This window comes from Eubalaena glacialis, chromosome 1, assembly GCF_028564815.1.
Source record: "Eubalaena glacialis isolate mEubGla1 chromosome 1, mEubGla1.1.hap2.+ XY, whole genome shotgun sequence".
Classification (NCBI taxonomy): Eukaryota; Metazoa; Chordata; class Mammalia; order Artiodactyla; family Balaenidae; genus Eubalaena; species Eubalaena glacialis.
In genome coordinates, this window is record NC_083716.1 from 77,471,755 (window position 1) to 77,486,241 (window position 14,487).

The 14,487-nt window shown below is 39.0% G+C and overlaps 1 protein-coding gene across 1 annotated transcript in view; it reads right to left on the reverse strand.

Annotated features, from left to right (window-relative positions):
* Positions 1 to 13,195: 13,195 nt before the first annotated feature.
* CABCOCO1 (ciliary associated calcium binding coiled-coil 1) overlaps positions 13,196 to 14,487 on the reverse strand; it is a 138,258-nt gene continuing 136,966 nt past the window's right edge. Inside the window, exon 10 of the mRNA XM_061190321.1 lies at positions 13,196 to 13,634. Coding sequence (XP_061046304.1) covers positions 13,560 to 13,634 — 75 coding nt within the window. The 3' untranslated portion in view covers positions 13,196 to 13,559. The remainder of the gene's footprint in view (positions 13,635 to 14,487) is intronic.

Genomic DNA, 14,487 nt, shown 5'->3' on the forward strand with positions numbered 1-14,487 from the left:
GGTTCTAGAGTAGGCATCTAGTAAATAATTTTTAGTGAATCAAGGAGTATTTCAGCTGAGGCAATAACCTTGGCCTAAGGGAAAAACTATTAGCAAATTAATGATCTAGAGTCTTGTTTATACTTATTATATTAGAGAAATCCCAAGCCATCCATGGACATTTAAAAAATTACTAGCCTCACTTAAAGTAGGAAGTATTGAAGGTGTGGCCTCTCGTGGGAGTTTCCTGAGTGTGTAGTTTATCATACTTATGAGGCTCAGTCAATTATTTCATAGAATGTCAGTTTAGGAGGGACTGTGGGCTTATATAAGCTAAGAAGTAATTACTTTATGCAATAAAACTATAAGCAGGTCCCTAGGTAATGAATTTGCTGGTTGTTCTCCCAGTTTACAGACATTGACCCATATGAGACATGCTACATATGCATAAACACAGAGAGACATATTCATTGAGTTAATTAGGGCAGGCTTAACTGCAGCAACAGACAGGCCCAAGAGTGAAGTCACTCTCAGAAATGGAAGTTTCTTTCCCCCTCATATGACAGTCTGGGCATGTGATCTGAGTTGGTAAGTGTCACCTGTCATGTGGCCCTTCAGGAACCCAGGCAGACAGCTGCTCTATCACCTTTGAGTCATCACTCTCCTTGCTGCCATCCAGCCAGCAGAGAGGGAGGGGAGAGAACGTGGAAGAGGTATGGTCTGGTCCTGAGCCATACCCTTCAAGCAGCACATTTCACTTGTACACACATTCCGCTGGCTGGAACTTGGTCCCATAGACACACCTCACTGCAAAGGGATCTGGAAAATGGAGATCAGCCATGTGCTTAGCAATAATAGAATGGGTTTGCTGGACCGCTTCTGACATGTGGGGTGTCATGGAAAGAGGACCAGGGACCTCGTCCTGCCTGGTCCCTTCTCCCCACTGCAGTTAAGAGTCCTCTTTGCATAGTTCAAAGGTGCTTGTCCGTCACCAGCCACCTGCAAGTCTCTGCTGAAAACCCTTCAATAACTTACTGTATTCAGGATAGAGACAAAACTCTTTATCCCGACATACAGGCTCTGCATAATCTAATATCCTTAACCTATTCGTTTTCAATTTTGGAAAATGCCCCTTCTCCCTTTCAAGGCTCTAGCCACACAGGCCCCCTTTCACATCCTCTGTTTCCCATGTTCTCTTTTCATAGGGATTTTGCACTTGCTGTTCCCTTTGCCTAAAAACTCTTTTCTCCCTTCTTTGCCTAATTAGTGCCTTCTCACCCTTTAAATGTGACTCTTCCAGGGGAACTTTCCTTGATTTGTTCAAATTCCTCTAAATCAGCTCTCATTGTGGAGTAGAACTCCCTGCCCAACAGCACCCATTACAGTTATTCTTTTATAATTGTTTGTGTGATTGATTAAAATCCACCTCTTCCACTAGATTATAAACTCCATGAGGTCAGCGGTTATGTCTGTTTTTGTTTATGAATGCTTAGCCTAGTTTCTTACCCACAAAAGATACTCAGTAAATAGTTGTTGAATATAAGCATACTTGAATAAATGAATGAATGAAGAACTGATAGTTTGGGCCCTGCCACAAATTAGCCATGTCATCACAGAGGTTTTTACTATTTGGGGCTTTAGTTTCTTCATCTGCAAAGGATTGAACTAGATGATGTTTAAGACTTTCGTCACCATGGTCCTATGGTCCGACTATTTTAAAATTGAATCCTGTGGGTCATTATGGTTGTTCAATCACTCAGCTATGTTTCCTAAGCAGATGTTACAAGTTCTGGATCTGGCAAGTAGAGTAGAAACATATTTTATTCTTTTGTCCTGAATTTTTAATTATTACAAATTCAGTGCAAACTTTAACTTTATCCTAATCCTTGAAGTCCAATCACAGCTGAAAGGGGATTGGATAATGTTAATAAAAAATAAGAGAATCAATGGTTATACAGAAAAAGACAAGGAAATAAAATCCATAAATATGTTGTTAGTCATTGTGGGATTAACTCCCGTATGGGACTGGAAGATAAGTACTATGTAACTTTTATTCTGTTTGAATTTGGGCCTTGGTTTTATGAAGGTCATGTTTTGATGGTGACTGAACATAAATGTTCACTGGTATAAGAACAAGGGCTGGTTTTTCCTCCTTTTGATTTTGAGATTGGTATTCAATGAAAATATTAATATCTAGGCTATTTAACCCTTTCTAGATGATAGGATGGCAGGTGACCATTACCAAGCTTGATTTCAAGTTGCTGGATAGCCTCAATTCCATGAACTCCATGAAGTCAAGGACCTTATCTGTCTTATTTCATCCCAGTACCTAGAAGGTGCCCTGAATAAATAACAGGTTAAATTAAAAAAAAAAAAAAAAAAGAAACAAACACCAAAATGACCATTGGAGACATCTGCACTCAACATTCCCTGAAGCTAAAAATTAAATCACACAAAACTCTGGCAGCTCTGACAAAAAAGTGATGAACTGATCTCCACTGAGGGTACTTCCATGAACGAGAGAGGGACCCTAAAAGCAAAATAAATTTTTAGTATTCTCTCTTCGTTTTGAAATTTGAATTCCAACAAGATGGTATTATTTTGATTTAGATTCCTTTTTGCTTAGGAAACCTAAATTAATAGGTATTTTGGCTGCTACAAAGAGGTCCTGACTTCTCTTATTTAACAAATCAATGTCCAGGAAAAAAAAAGACTTTGATGTCCAGAAGAGGGCCGGCTTCCTGAGACTCTGAAACTTGAGATGTCACAAGTATTTCTCCTCTACAACTGTTGGGAAAAGGAGCACGTTTCTTCTCTAGGGGAACTGAAGCATAATGAAATGCAATCTAAGAACATGCAAACTTATTATCTAGCAGGATGGTTGAATGGTTCCAATCAAATGGAGGAGAGAAATAGGGGCTTTATATTTGGATTTTGGAAAAATGACTCCGCAGCTATATTTAGGCACAAAGGTACCTGCAAATACCTGAAATAGTGGCAGTCTGTGGCTTGTCTGTAACATAGTGAATATATTTTCTCTTTGAAACTTTTCATGGGGGTGAGTAAAAAATCACCCCAAATTATTCCTGCAAATGGAAAGAAGCTATCTTACTGTGGATGATAAGAGAAAGGTTGCTACTTGTCTAAGTGCGAGGTTGGTACGGTTTTTCAGCTGGCTCCCTAGAGCGCTGCCTTTGTGCCAAAGAGTGCTTAGAGTAGGTGGACCCTGTGACTTTAAAAAAGTCAAAAATTTTCTTTATTTCTCCCACTCTTAGAAATTGCTAAGAAGTGGAGCTATAGCTTTTATGAGAGTACTCTCTCTTCCACGTCTCCAATGTATAGAAGTCCTGGCACCAGGGAGATGACCTTTTTAAAAATACTGATCTGACGTCACTTGCTACTTAAAACTTATCAACAAGTTCCCACTGCTTTTAGGTTAAAAGTAAAAATCCGTAATGTGGGCTACAGGTCCCCAGAGAGCTCTGGCTGTGACCAATCGTTCAGCCTCACCCTGTGTCCCAGGGACTTTGCACATGCTTCTTTCTCTGCCTGAAATCCATCTTCCGCCACCTTCTTCTGTCTAGTTAAATTCTACCTATCCCTGAGATCACAGCCCAAGTGGCAAAACTCACAGGAAGCTTACCTGACTTCCCAGACTAGATCAAGCTCCTTTGTTCAATACTCTTATAATTCCCTGAAGCTTGTCTTTATCACAGTTAGTATTAGCTGTCTCCCTCTCCTAGATTACTAGGACAGAGACCATGTCTGTTTGGCTCACTACTAAATGCCCTGGCACGTGGTAGGTACTCAATGAATATATGGCACACAAATGAATGAACGAATGGATCTGGGTTATACATTCCATCCCTGCATAAATTTTCTAAATATTTAATATGCTTACAATACAAACAAGTTTGTTACCTTATTATAACTAAAAACAAAAAGAAAGGTCAGTTTTCATTTTGTTTCATATCGACTATGAGATAGCTAGATGAAGGTAAAGGTTAAGTATATGGATTTTGTCATCACACAGGCCTAAGTTCAAAACCTGGTTCTACCACTTTACTTGCTGTGTAATCATGGGCAAGTTACTTAAATTTTTTCTATGTTCCAGTTTCCTCATCTGTACAATAGGTCAGACCTGGATTTCAAGCCCTGATCCATCTATCAATTATCAATTGTGCAATTTGGTTCAAGTTAATAATCTCTCAATAAATAAATTTTTTAAAAAAAGTGACTTCCCTGGTGGTGCAGTGGTTAACAATCCGCCTGCCAATGCAGGGGACACGGGTTCGACCCCTCGTCCGGGAAGATCCCACATGCCGTGGAGCAACCAAGCCCTTGCACCACAAATACTGAGCCTGTGCTCTAGAGCCTGCGAGCCACAACTACTGAGCCCTCGTGCCACAACTACTGAAGCCCGCATGCTGAGAGCCCGTGCTCCGCAACAAGAGAAGCCACTGCAATGAGAAGCCCGTGCACTGCAGTGAAGAGTAACCCCCGGGGAGGGGCAAGATGGCGGAAGAGTAAGACGCGGAGATCACCTTCCTCTCCACAGATACATGAGAAATACATCTACACGTGGAACTGCTCCTACAGAACACCCACTGAACACTGGCAGAAGACGTCAGACCTCCCAAAAGGCAAGAAAATCCCCACGTACTTGGCCGTGTGGATGAAAGGCTCTTGGTGCTCCAGCCAGGCATCAGGGCTGTGCCTCTGAGGTGGGAGAGCCAACTTCAGGACACTGGTCCACAAGAGACCTCCCAGCTCCACGTAATACCAAACGGCGAAAATCTCTCAGAGATCTCCATCTCAACATCAAGACCCAGCTTCACTCAACGACCAGCAAGCTACAGTGCTGGACACCCTATGCCAAACAACTAGCAAGACAGGAACACAGCCCCATCCATTAACAGAGAGGCTGCCTAGAATCATAATAAGGCCACAGACACCCCAAAACACACCACCAGACGTGGACGAGCCAACCAGAAAGACAACATCCAGCCTCATCCACCAGAACACAGGCACTAGTTCCCTCCACCAGGAAACCTACACAACCCACTGAACCAACCTTAGCCACTGGGGACAGATACCAAAAACAACGGGAACTATGAACCTGCAGCCTGTGAAAAGGAGACCCCAAACACAGTAAGATAAGCAAAATGAGAAGACAGAAAAACACACAGCAGATGAAGGAGCAGGGTCAAAACACACCAGACCTAACAAATGAAGAGGAAATAGGTAGTCTACCTGAAAAAGAATTCAGAATAATGATAGTAAGGATGATCCAAAATCTTGGAAATAGAATAGACAAAATGCAAGAAACATTTAACAAGGAGGTAGAAGAACTAAAGAGGAACCAAGCAACGATGAAAAACACAATAAATGAAATTAAAAATACTCTAGATGGGATCAATAGCAGAATAACTGAGGCAGAAGAACGGATAAGTGACCTGGAAGATAAAATGGTGGAAATAACTACTGCAGAGCAGAATAAAGAAAAAAGAATGAAAAGAACTGAGGACAGTCTCAGAGACCTCTGGGACAACATTAAACGCACCAACATTCGAATTATAGGGGTCCCAGAAGAAGAAGAGAAAAAGAAAGGGACTGAGAAAATATTTGAAGAGATTATAGTTGAAAACTTCCCTAATATGGGAAAGGAAATAGTTAATCAAGTCCTGGAAGCACAGAGAGTCCCATACAGGATAAATCCAAGGAGAAACACACCAAGACACATATTAATCAAACTATCAAAAATTAAATATAAAGAAAACATATTAAAAGCAGCAAGGGAAAAACAACAAATAACACACAAGGGCATCCCCATAAGGTTAACAGCTGATCTTTCAGCAGAAACTCTGCAAGCCAGAAGAGAGTGGCAGGATATACTTAAAGTGATGAAGGAGAAAAACCTACAACCAAGATTACTCTACCCAGCAAGGATCTCATTCAGATTTGATGGAGAAATTAAAACCTTTACAGACAAGCAAAAGCTGAGAGAGTTCAGCACCACCAAACCAGCTTTACAACAAATGCTAAAGGAACTTCTCTAGGCAAGAAACACAAGAGAAGGAAAACACCTACAATAACAAACCCAAAACATTTAAGAAAATGGGAATAGGAACATACATATCGATAATTACCTTAAATGTAAATGGATTAAATGCTCCCACCAAAAGACACAGACTGGCTGAATGGATACAAAAACAAGACCCATATATATGCTGTCTACAAGACACCCACTTCAGACCTAGAGACACATACAGACTGAAAGTGAGGGGATGGAAAAAGATATTCCATGCAAATGGAAATCAAAAGAAAGCTGGAGTAGCAATTCTCATATCAGACAAAATAGACTTTAAAATAAAGACTATTACAAGAGACAAAGAAGGACACTATATAATGATCAAGGGATCGATCCAAGAGGAAGGTATAACAATTGTAAATATTTATGCACCCAACATAGCAGCACCTCAATACATAAGGCAAATACTAACAGCCATAAAAGGGGAAATCGACAGTAACACAATCATAGTAGGGGACTTTAACACCCCACTTTCACCAATGGACAGATCATCCAAAATGAAAATAAATAAGGAAACACAAGCTTTAAATGATACATTAAACAAGATGGACTTAATTGATATTTATAGGACATTCCACCCAAAAACAACAGAATACACATTTTTCTCAAGTGCTCATGCAACATTCTCCAGGATAGATCATATCTTGGGTCACAAATCAAGCCTTGGTAAATTTAAAAAAATTGAAATCGTATCAAGTATCTTTTCTGACCACAACGCTATGAGACTAGATATCAATTACAGGAAAAGATCTGTAAAAAATACAAACACATGGAGGCTACACAATACACTACTTAATAACGAAGTGATCACTGAAGAAATCAAAGGGGAAATCAAAAAATACCTAGAAACAAATGACAATGGAGACACGACGATCCAAAACCTATGGGATGCAGCAAAAGCAGTTCTAAGAGGGAAGTTTATAGCAATACAAGCCTACCTCAAGAAACAGGAAACATCTCGAATAAACAACCTAACCTTGCACCTAAAGCAATTAGAGAAAGAAGAACAAAAAAACCCCAAAGCTAGCAGAAGGAAAGAAATCATAAAGATCAGATCAGAAATAAATGAAAAAGAAATGAAGGAAACAATAGCAAAAATCAATGAAACTAAAAGCTGCTTCTTTGAGAAGATAAACAAAATTGATAAACCATTAGCCAGACTCATCAAGAGAAAAAGGGAGAAGACTCAAATTAATAGAATTAGAAATGAAAAAGGAGAAGTAACCACTGACACTGCAGAAATACAAACGATCATGAGAGATTACTACAAGCAACTCTATGCCAATAAAATGGACAACCTGGAAGAAATGGACAGATTCTTAGAAATGCACAACCTGCCGAGACTGAACCAGGAAGAAATAGAAAATATGAACAGACCAATCACAAGCACTGAAATTGAAACTGTGATTAAAAATCTTCCAACACACAAAAGCCCAGGACCAGATGGCTTCACAGGCGAATTCTATCAAACATTTAGAGAAGAGCTAACACCTATCCTTCTCAAACTCTTCCAAAATATTGCAGAGGGAGGAACACTCCCCAACTCATTCTACGAGGCCACCATCACCCTGATACCAAAACCAGACAAAGATGTCACAAAGAAAGAAAACTACAGGCCAATATCACTGATGAACATAGATGCAAAAATCCTCAACAAAATACTAGCAAACAGAATCCAACAGCACATTAAAAGGATTATACACCATGATCAAGTGGGGTTTATTCCAGGAATGCAAGGATTCTTCAATATACGCAAATCAATCAACGTGATACATCATATTAACAAATTGAAGGAGAAAAACCATATGATCATCTCAATAGATGCAGAGAAAGCTTTCGACAAAATTCAACACCCATTTATGATAAAAGTCCTGCAGAAAGTAGGCATAGAGGGAACTTTCCTCAACATAATAAAGGCCGTATATGACAAACCCACAGCCAACATTGTCCTCAATGGTGAAAAACTGAAACCATTTCCACTAAGATCAGGAACAAGACAAGGTTGCCCACTCTCACCACTATTATTCAACATAGTTTTGGAAGTGTTAGCCACAGCAATCAGAGACGAAAAAGAAATAAAAGGAATCCAAATCGGAAAAGAAGAAGTAAAGCTGTCACTGTTTGCAGATGACATGATACTATACATAGAGAATCCAAAAGATGCTACCAGAAAACTACTAGAGCTAATCAATGAATTTGGTAAAGTAGCAGGATACAAAATTAATGCACAGAAATCTCTTGCATTCCTGTATACTAATGATGAAAAATCTGAAAGTGAAATTAAGAAAACACTCCTGTTTACCATTGCAACAAAAAGAATAAAATATCTAGGAATAAACCTACCTAAGGAGACAAAAGACCTGTATGCAGAAAATTATAGGACACTGATGAAAGAAATTAAAGATGATAGAAATAGATGGAGAGATATACCATGTTCTTGGATTGGAAGAATCAACATTGTGAAAATGACTCTGCTACCCAAAGCAATCTACAGATTCAATGCAATCCCTATCAAACTACCACTGGCATTTTTCACAGAACTAGAGCAAAAAATTTCACAATTTGTATGGAAACACAAAAGACCCTGAATAGCCAAAGCAATCTTGAGAACGAAAAATGGAGCTGGAGGAATCAGGCTCCCTGACTTCAGACTATATTACAAAGCTACAGTAATCAAGACAGTTTGGTACTGGCACAAAAACAGAAATATAGATCAATGGAACAGGATAGAAAGCCCAGAGATAAGCCCACGCACATATGGTCACCTTATCTTTGATAAAGGAGGCAAGCATATACAGTGGAGAAAAGACAGCCTCTTCAATAAGTGGTGCTGGGAAAATTGGACAGGTACATGTAAAAGTATGAAATTAGAACACTCCCTGACACCATACACAAAAATAAACTCAAAATGGATTAAAGACCTAAGTGTAAGGCCAGACACTATCAAACTCTTAGAGGAAAACATAGGCAGAACACTCTATGACATAAATCACAGCAAGATCCTTTTTGACCCAGGTCCTAGAGAAATGGAAATAAAAACACAAATAAACAAATGGGACCTAATGAAACTTAAAAGCTTTTGCACAGCAAAGGAAACCATAAACAAGACCAAAAGACAACCCTCAGAATGGGAGAAAATATTTGCAAATGAAGCAACTGACAAAGGATTAATCTCCAAGATTTACAAGCAGCTCATGCAGCTCAATAACAAAAAAACAAACAACCCAATCCAAAAATGGGCAGAAGACCTAAATAGACATTTCTCCAAAGAAGATATACAGATTGCCAACAGACACATGAAAGAATGCTCAACATCATTAATCATTAGAGAAATGCAAATCAAAACTACAATGAGGTATCATCTCACACCGGTCAGAATGGCCATCATCAAAAAATCTAGAAACAACAAATGCTGGAGAGGGTGTGGAGAAAAGGGAACACTCTTGCACTGTTGGTGGGAATGTAAATTGATACAGCCACTATGGAGAACAGTATGGAGGTTCCTTAAAAAACTAAAAATAGAACTACCATACGACCCAGCAATCCCACTACTGGGCATATACCCTGAGAAAACCATAATTCAGAAAGAGTCATGTACCAAAATATTCATTGCAGCTCTGTTTACAATAGCCAGGACATGGAAGCAACCTAGGTGTCCATCATCGGATGAATGGATAAAGAAGATGTGGCACATATATACAATGGAATATTACTCAGCCATAAAAAGAAATGAAATGGAGGTGTTTGTAATGAGGTGGATGGAGTTAGAGTCTGTCATACAGAGTGAAGTAAGTCAGAAAGAGAAAAAGAAATACAGTATGCCAACACATATATATGGAATCTAAGGAAAAAAAAAAAAAAAGGTCATGAAGAACCTAGTGGCAAGATGGGAATAAAGACACAGACCTAGAGAATGGACTTGAGGATATGGGGAGGGGGAGGGGTGAGATGTGACAGGGTGAGAGAGTGTCATGGACATATATACACTACCAAATGTGAAATAGATAGCTAGTGGGAAGCAGCCGCATAGCACAGGGAGATCAGCTCGGTGCTTTGTGACCATCTAGAGGGGTGGGATAGGGAGGGTGGGAGGGAGGGAGATGCAAGAGGGAAGAGATATGGGAACATATGTATATGTATAACTGATTCACTTTGTTATAAAGCAGAAGCTAACACACCATTGTAAAGCAATTATACTTCAATAAAGATGTTTAAAAAAAAAAAAAAAAAGAGTAATCCCCGCTCACCGCAACTAGAGAAAAGCCCGCGCGCAGCAATGAAGACCCAATGCAGCCAAAAATTTAAAAAAAAAAAAAATCTCTCTAAGCTTCAGGCTCCTTAACTATAAAATGAGGCCAATAATATCTATCTGTTTATCTCTTAGGGTTATTAGGGGGATTAATACACATACACACATACATATGTATATATTTAAATCTGCTTATAAACATATGGAAGGTGCTCAGTCCTTGTGGAGTAAAACAATAAAAGCAAATTAAAACAATAGTTTGACAGTATTTTCTATCTATCAGAATACTAAAGATAAAAAATTGGCCAATGCATCTGTTAGTAATGATGTAGAGAGTTATCATATGCTGTTGGTAAAATATCCTTGGAAGGCACTTTGACATATCTATCAAAACTGGAAACGCAACTAAATTTGACCTAGAAATTTCCCTCTCTAGGAATTCATCCTTTAGGTTTAATCATACATGTTCACACAGATTGTGATAGCAAAGTACTAAAAACAATAAAAAGTTCATAGATAGAACTAGTTAAAAAGTTATGGAATTGCTAAAATAAAATACTGTATGGTCGTAAAAAGTACTGATAGAGAATTATCTTAAGATATGTTGTTTGACGAAAAAAGCAATGTAAAGAACAATTCAAATTGTGTTTAAAAAAAAAAGACCCCTCTATACAAGCATCCAGTTGTTTAAATGGGCAAAAAATTGTTTAAATGGGCAAACACTTTCCTACGGACTTAACTGGAAGCTGTGGTTGCCTCATGGGAAGAGAAATGAAGGTACCTAGCTAGGGTGAAATTTATTTTTATTTTTTTATTTTTTGGCTGCGTTGGGTCTTCGTTGCTGCTCTAGTTGCAGCGAGCTGGGGCTACTCCTCCTTGCGGTGCACGGGCTTCTCATTGCGGTGGCTCCTCTTGTTGCGGAGCACGGGCTTCAGTAGTTGTGGCACATGGACTCAGTAGTTGTGGCTCGCGGGCTCTAGGGCACAGGCTCAGTAGTTGTGGCGCACGGGCTTAGTTGCTCCGCGGCATGTGGGATCTTCCTGGCCCAGGGCTTGAACCCGTGTCCCCCTGCATCGGCAGGCGGATTCTTAACCACTGCGCCACCAGGGAAGCCCTGAAATTTATTTTTCATTGTCTACACTTTTTTCTTTTTTCGGTAACGGAGTGCATATATTCCTTTATCAACAAAATTAATTTAAAGAGCAGAGACTGTGAATTAGCTACTGCCACTACAATTGCTCTTTCTCCTATCATTATTAGATGTTACAGCCAGGCTGCCTCAGGGATCCCTGGGCTGCTCCAACATGAAAGATGTAAGAAAACAGGGTGGCAAAGTAGTTACCGTGGGAGGATGTATCAATCCACAAGTTCCAGTGGAGACACAGAGATGGCTGGGAATTCTGGCAAAGAGGCTGATCCAATAACTGGACAGTGGGTATTAGGGATGGGCAGTGGTTTTTGGGTTATCCTAGGAGGTAAACAGAAACCAAACCTTAGAACAAACATCCTTTAAAACGAATTTATTGAGTTCTCATAACTACCTCAAAAATAAGTATTATCCTCATTTAATAGAGGAGCAATTAGAGGGTGAACAGCCTGTCCAAGGTCACACACAAGTCAGGTGAAGCTACCCTACCATCAGACCCTGGGAGTCTTACTCCAGAGGCAGGCTTTCCGCATGCTTATAGGATATTGTCTTTGTGTAGTTTTTAGGGATCTTACTGCTATTTTTTATTCAGTTTTAAACTCTTGGTACCCTTGCTCAAAATAAGAACTCTTTATTAGAAATGGAGGTCCACTCTGTGCCAATGATTGCATTTGAAGCTGTGTTTGGTGATTTCGAGACGCTCCTTTATTCCCTATTTGTGGTTTCTCTAGTTTCACCTCAATTTTCTCTGGAAAAAGACTGCTTGGCGAAATCAAGGCTTGTGAGCCCTCCTAGCGATCTCCTATGGCCATCGGCATTTTCAGTTAGGAAGGACAGCTCAAGGAAGAGACACCTCGGCACATCTCCCGGCCTTCCAGACTCAGAACTGCACGAACAGTAAACACGGTTTCATCTTAAGGACTTCTCTTATTTTGATGATCAGTTTAGTTAAAAAAATATCAAATGCTGCCAGATCTGTCTCGGCCCCAGATGAATACATTTTGGGCAAATCCCTTTGGTACAGATAGAGTAAGTAGGTAAGGTTATATAGCACAAGGCCAGAGCACCGACAGAACATATTCGACCAAGTGCCACCCAGATGCAAGTACATCTGGTTCCAGTATAAACTGGAAACTTCTTGGAGGAATGGTCCCCTCCTAGCAAGGCTCTACTCTCTAGAATACTCAGAAGTCTCAGAAATTGGGAAAGGGCCGAGGTAGTAGTTAATTTAGTTTGTCCAACTAGGGAAAATCAGTCAGCAAATGGATATTTTCTTTTGAAATTATATTTTAATAAAGGTATTTAAAGGCTTGAGATGTTTTCAATCATTCTACTGCAATATAATGGTTAATTTTAAGAGCTCTGTGAGTTTGATTTGTATTTAAGATTTTTACAATCTATATATAGGTTGGTCTTTAATAACCATTTATACATTGCTTCTTTTTATATAGGTCATGTATTCTCCTGGGAGAGTAACAAGATTAGAAATAACAAATACAGTACAGAATAAATTAAAGTGCTTCAAACTGCATTATATAATTTCAGAAAATTGGTTTCACACTGAAACATTTAAATAAGAAAACCAACTGATTTAAGGAGGAAAAAACCCCCTAGTATACGCATTTGAATTGCTATTGTTTAGCAAGTTTTATCCTCAGCAGTGTGGTGTTGGTCTATGTTCACAAAGCTTCAGCAATGTGGCAGTTCATTTGGGTCAATACGGATAAAATTATTATTTTTTTTCTTTATTTTAAAAAGTTGACTTCATTCTCCTTGAAGATGATTAACATTTACTAATCAAAATGTCAAAGGAGTATTGTAAAAGTAATTGTATCTTTATATATAATTCTCCAAACTCTTATATACAAAATGTTCTTATTACCCACAGTGTAATAAATTCAGAGGCTGTTATGGGACAGGAGGTAGCAAAATTGGGGCCAATACTTTTCTAATTAGTTAGGATAATAAAAAGTGGGGCTTGGTTTTCCTGTCCCAGCTAAATGAAAGCGATCTGGTGCTCTAGAGAGTCTATTATTCTGGCTGGTTTTGTTTGTTTCTGTGAAGTTTAGCATCACTCTCCTTGTTTGGAGCCCTCAGGCCTTTTTCAATTTTTCTATTCGTGCATTAAAGGCCTCTTCCTGTATTTGCAGCTTTTCGTTTATCTTGGTCTGTGAAGACAATCATAAAAAAGTGGTTATGATGGAGCTATCTTTTGCTGCACATTGTCTTTGTGGTTTTGACATACTATAGTGCCTAAAGACAGACATTATCCCTCACACACCTTCCTGTTTTGCAGACATAGCTGTGTTTCAGCCTGTAGTGATGTGATAACACTTTATCATATTTCTCTGCACATTCCCAATGTATAGCATGTCTGCTATGAACAGGAAGTGGTATTTGGACAGCCATTTTTCACATAGCCTTGTGTTAGAAGATAGGCTAATTTATCTGCATTTTCAGACAGACTTTACCAATAAGCACCGAATCAGAATAACTGCTCTAGACTCAGTTATTGCAGTGTTGTTTGAACTGCCACTCCTTCGCAATGGATGTTTTTGTTTCCTGTGTAATACATTCTACATGAGATCCCAGAAACCTTCTGTTGTGAAATAACAACACAAATAATTTCACAATTAGAATGATTCTCATAATTAAAGCGTATTCTTCACACATATAACTCTTGGAATTATGCCACTTTGTGGTACAGTTTTGGTAGAAAAAAGTAAGCAGTTGCTGACAGGTTTTAGTGTTTGCAGTGGCTGTGATAGCATTTAGCTTCTGGCAGAGATATTCTGTGGACTGACATTGCTACCTGCATAATTCCAAAAATATTTTCACATTATCTGAACATTTGTAGCCCTGGAAATGTCTTCCTTTTTTCATGATGGGTTATAAAACTATGCATAGAGAAACCAGTGGTGGGGCATGGTAAAACTGGTGTTTTTGTTTAGGTGATTTAAAATAGTTGACAAGTGTATGAGGAGTAGTTCATACACATAAATGTTAATAAGTAATTTGAAG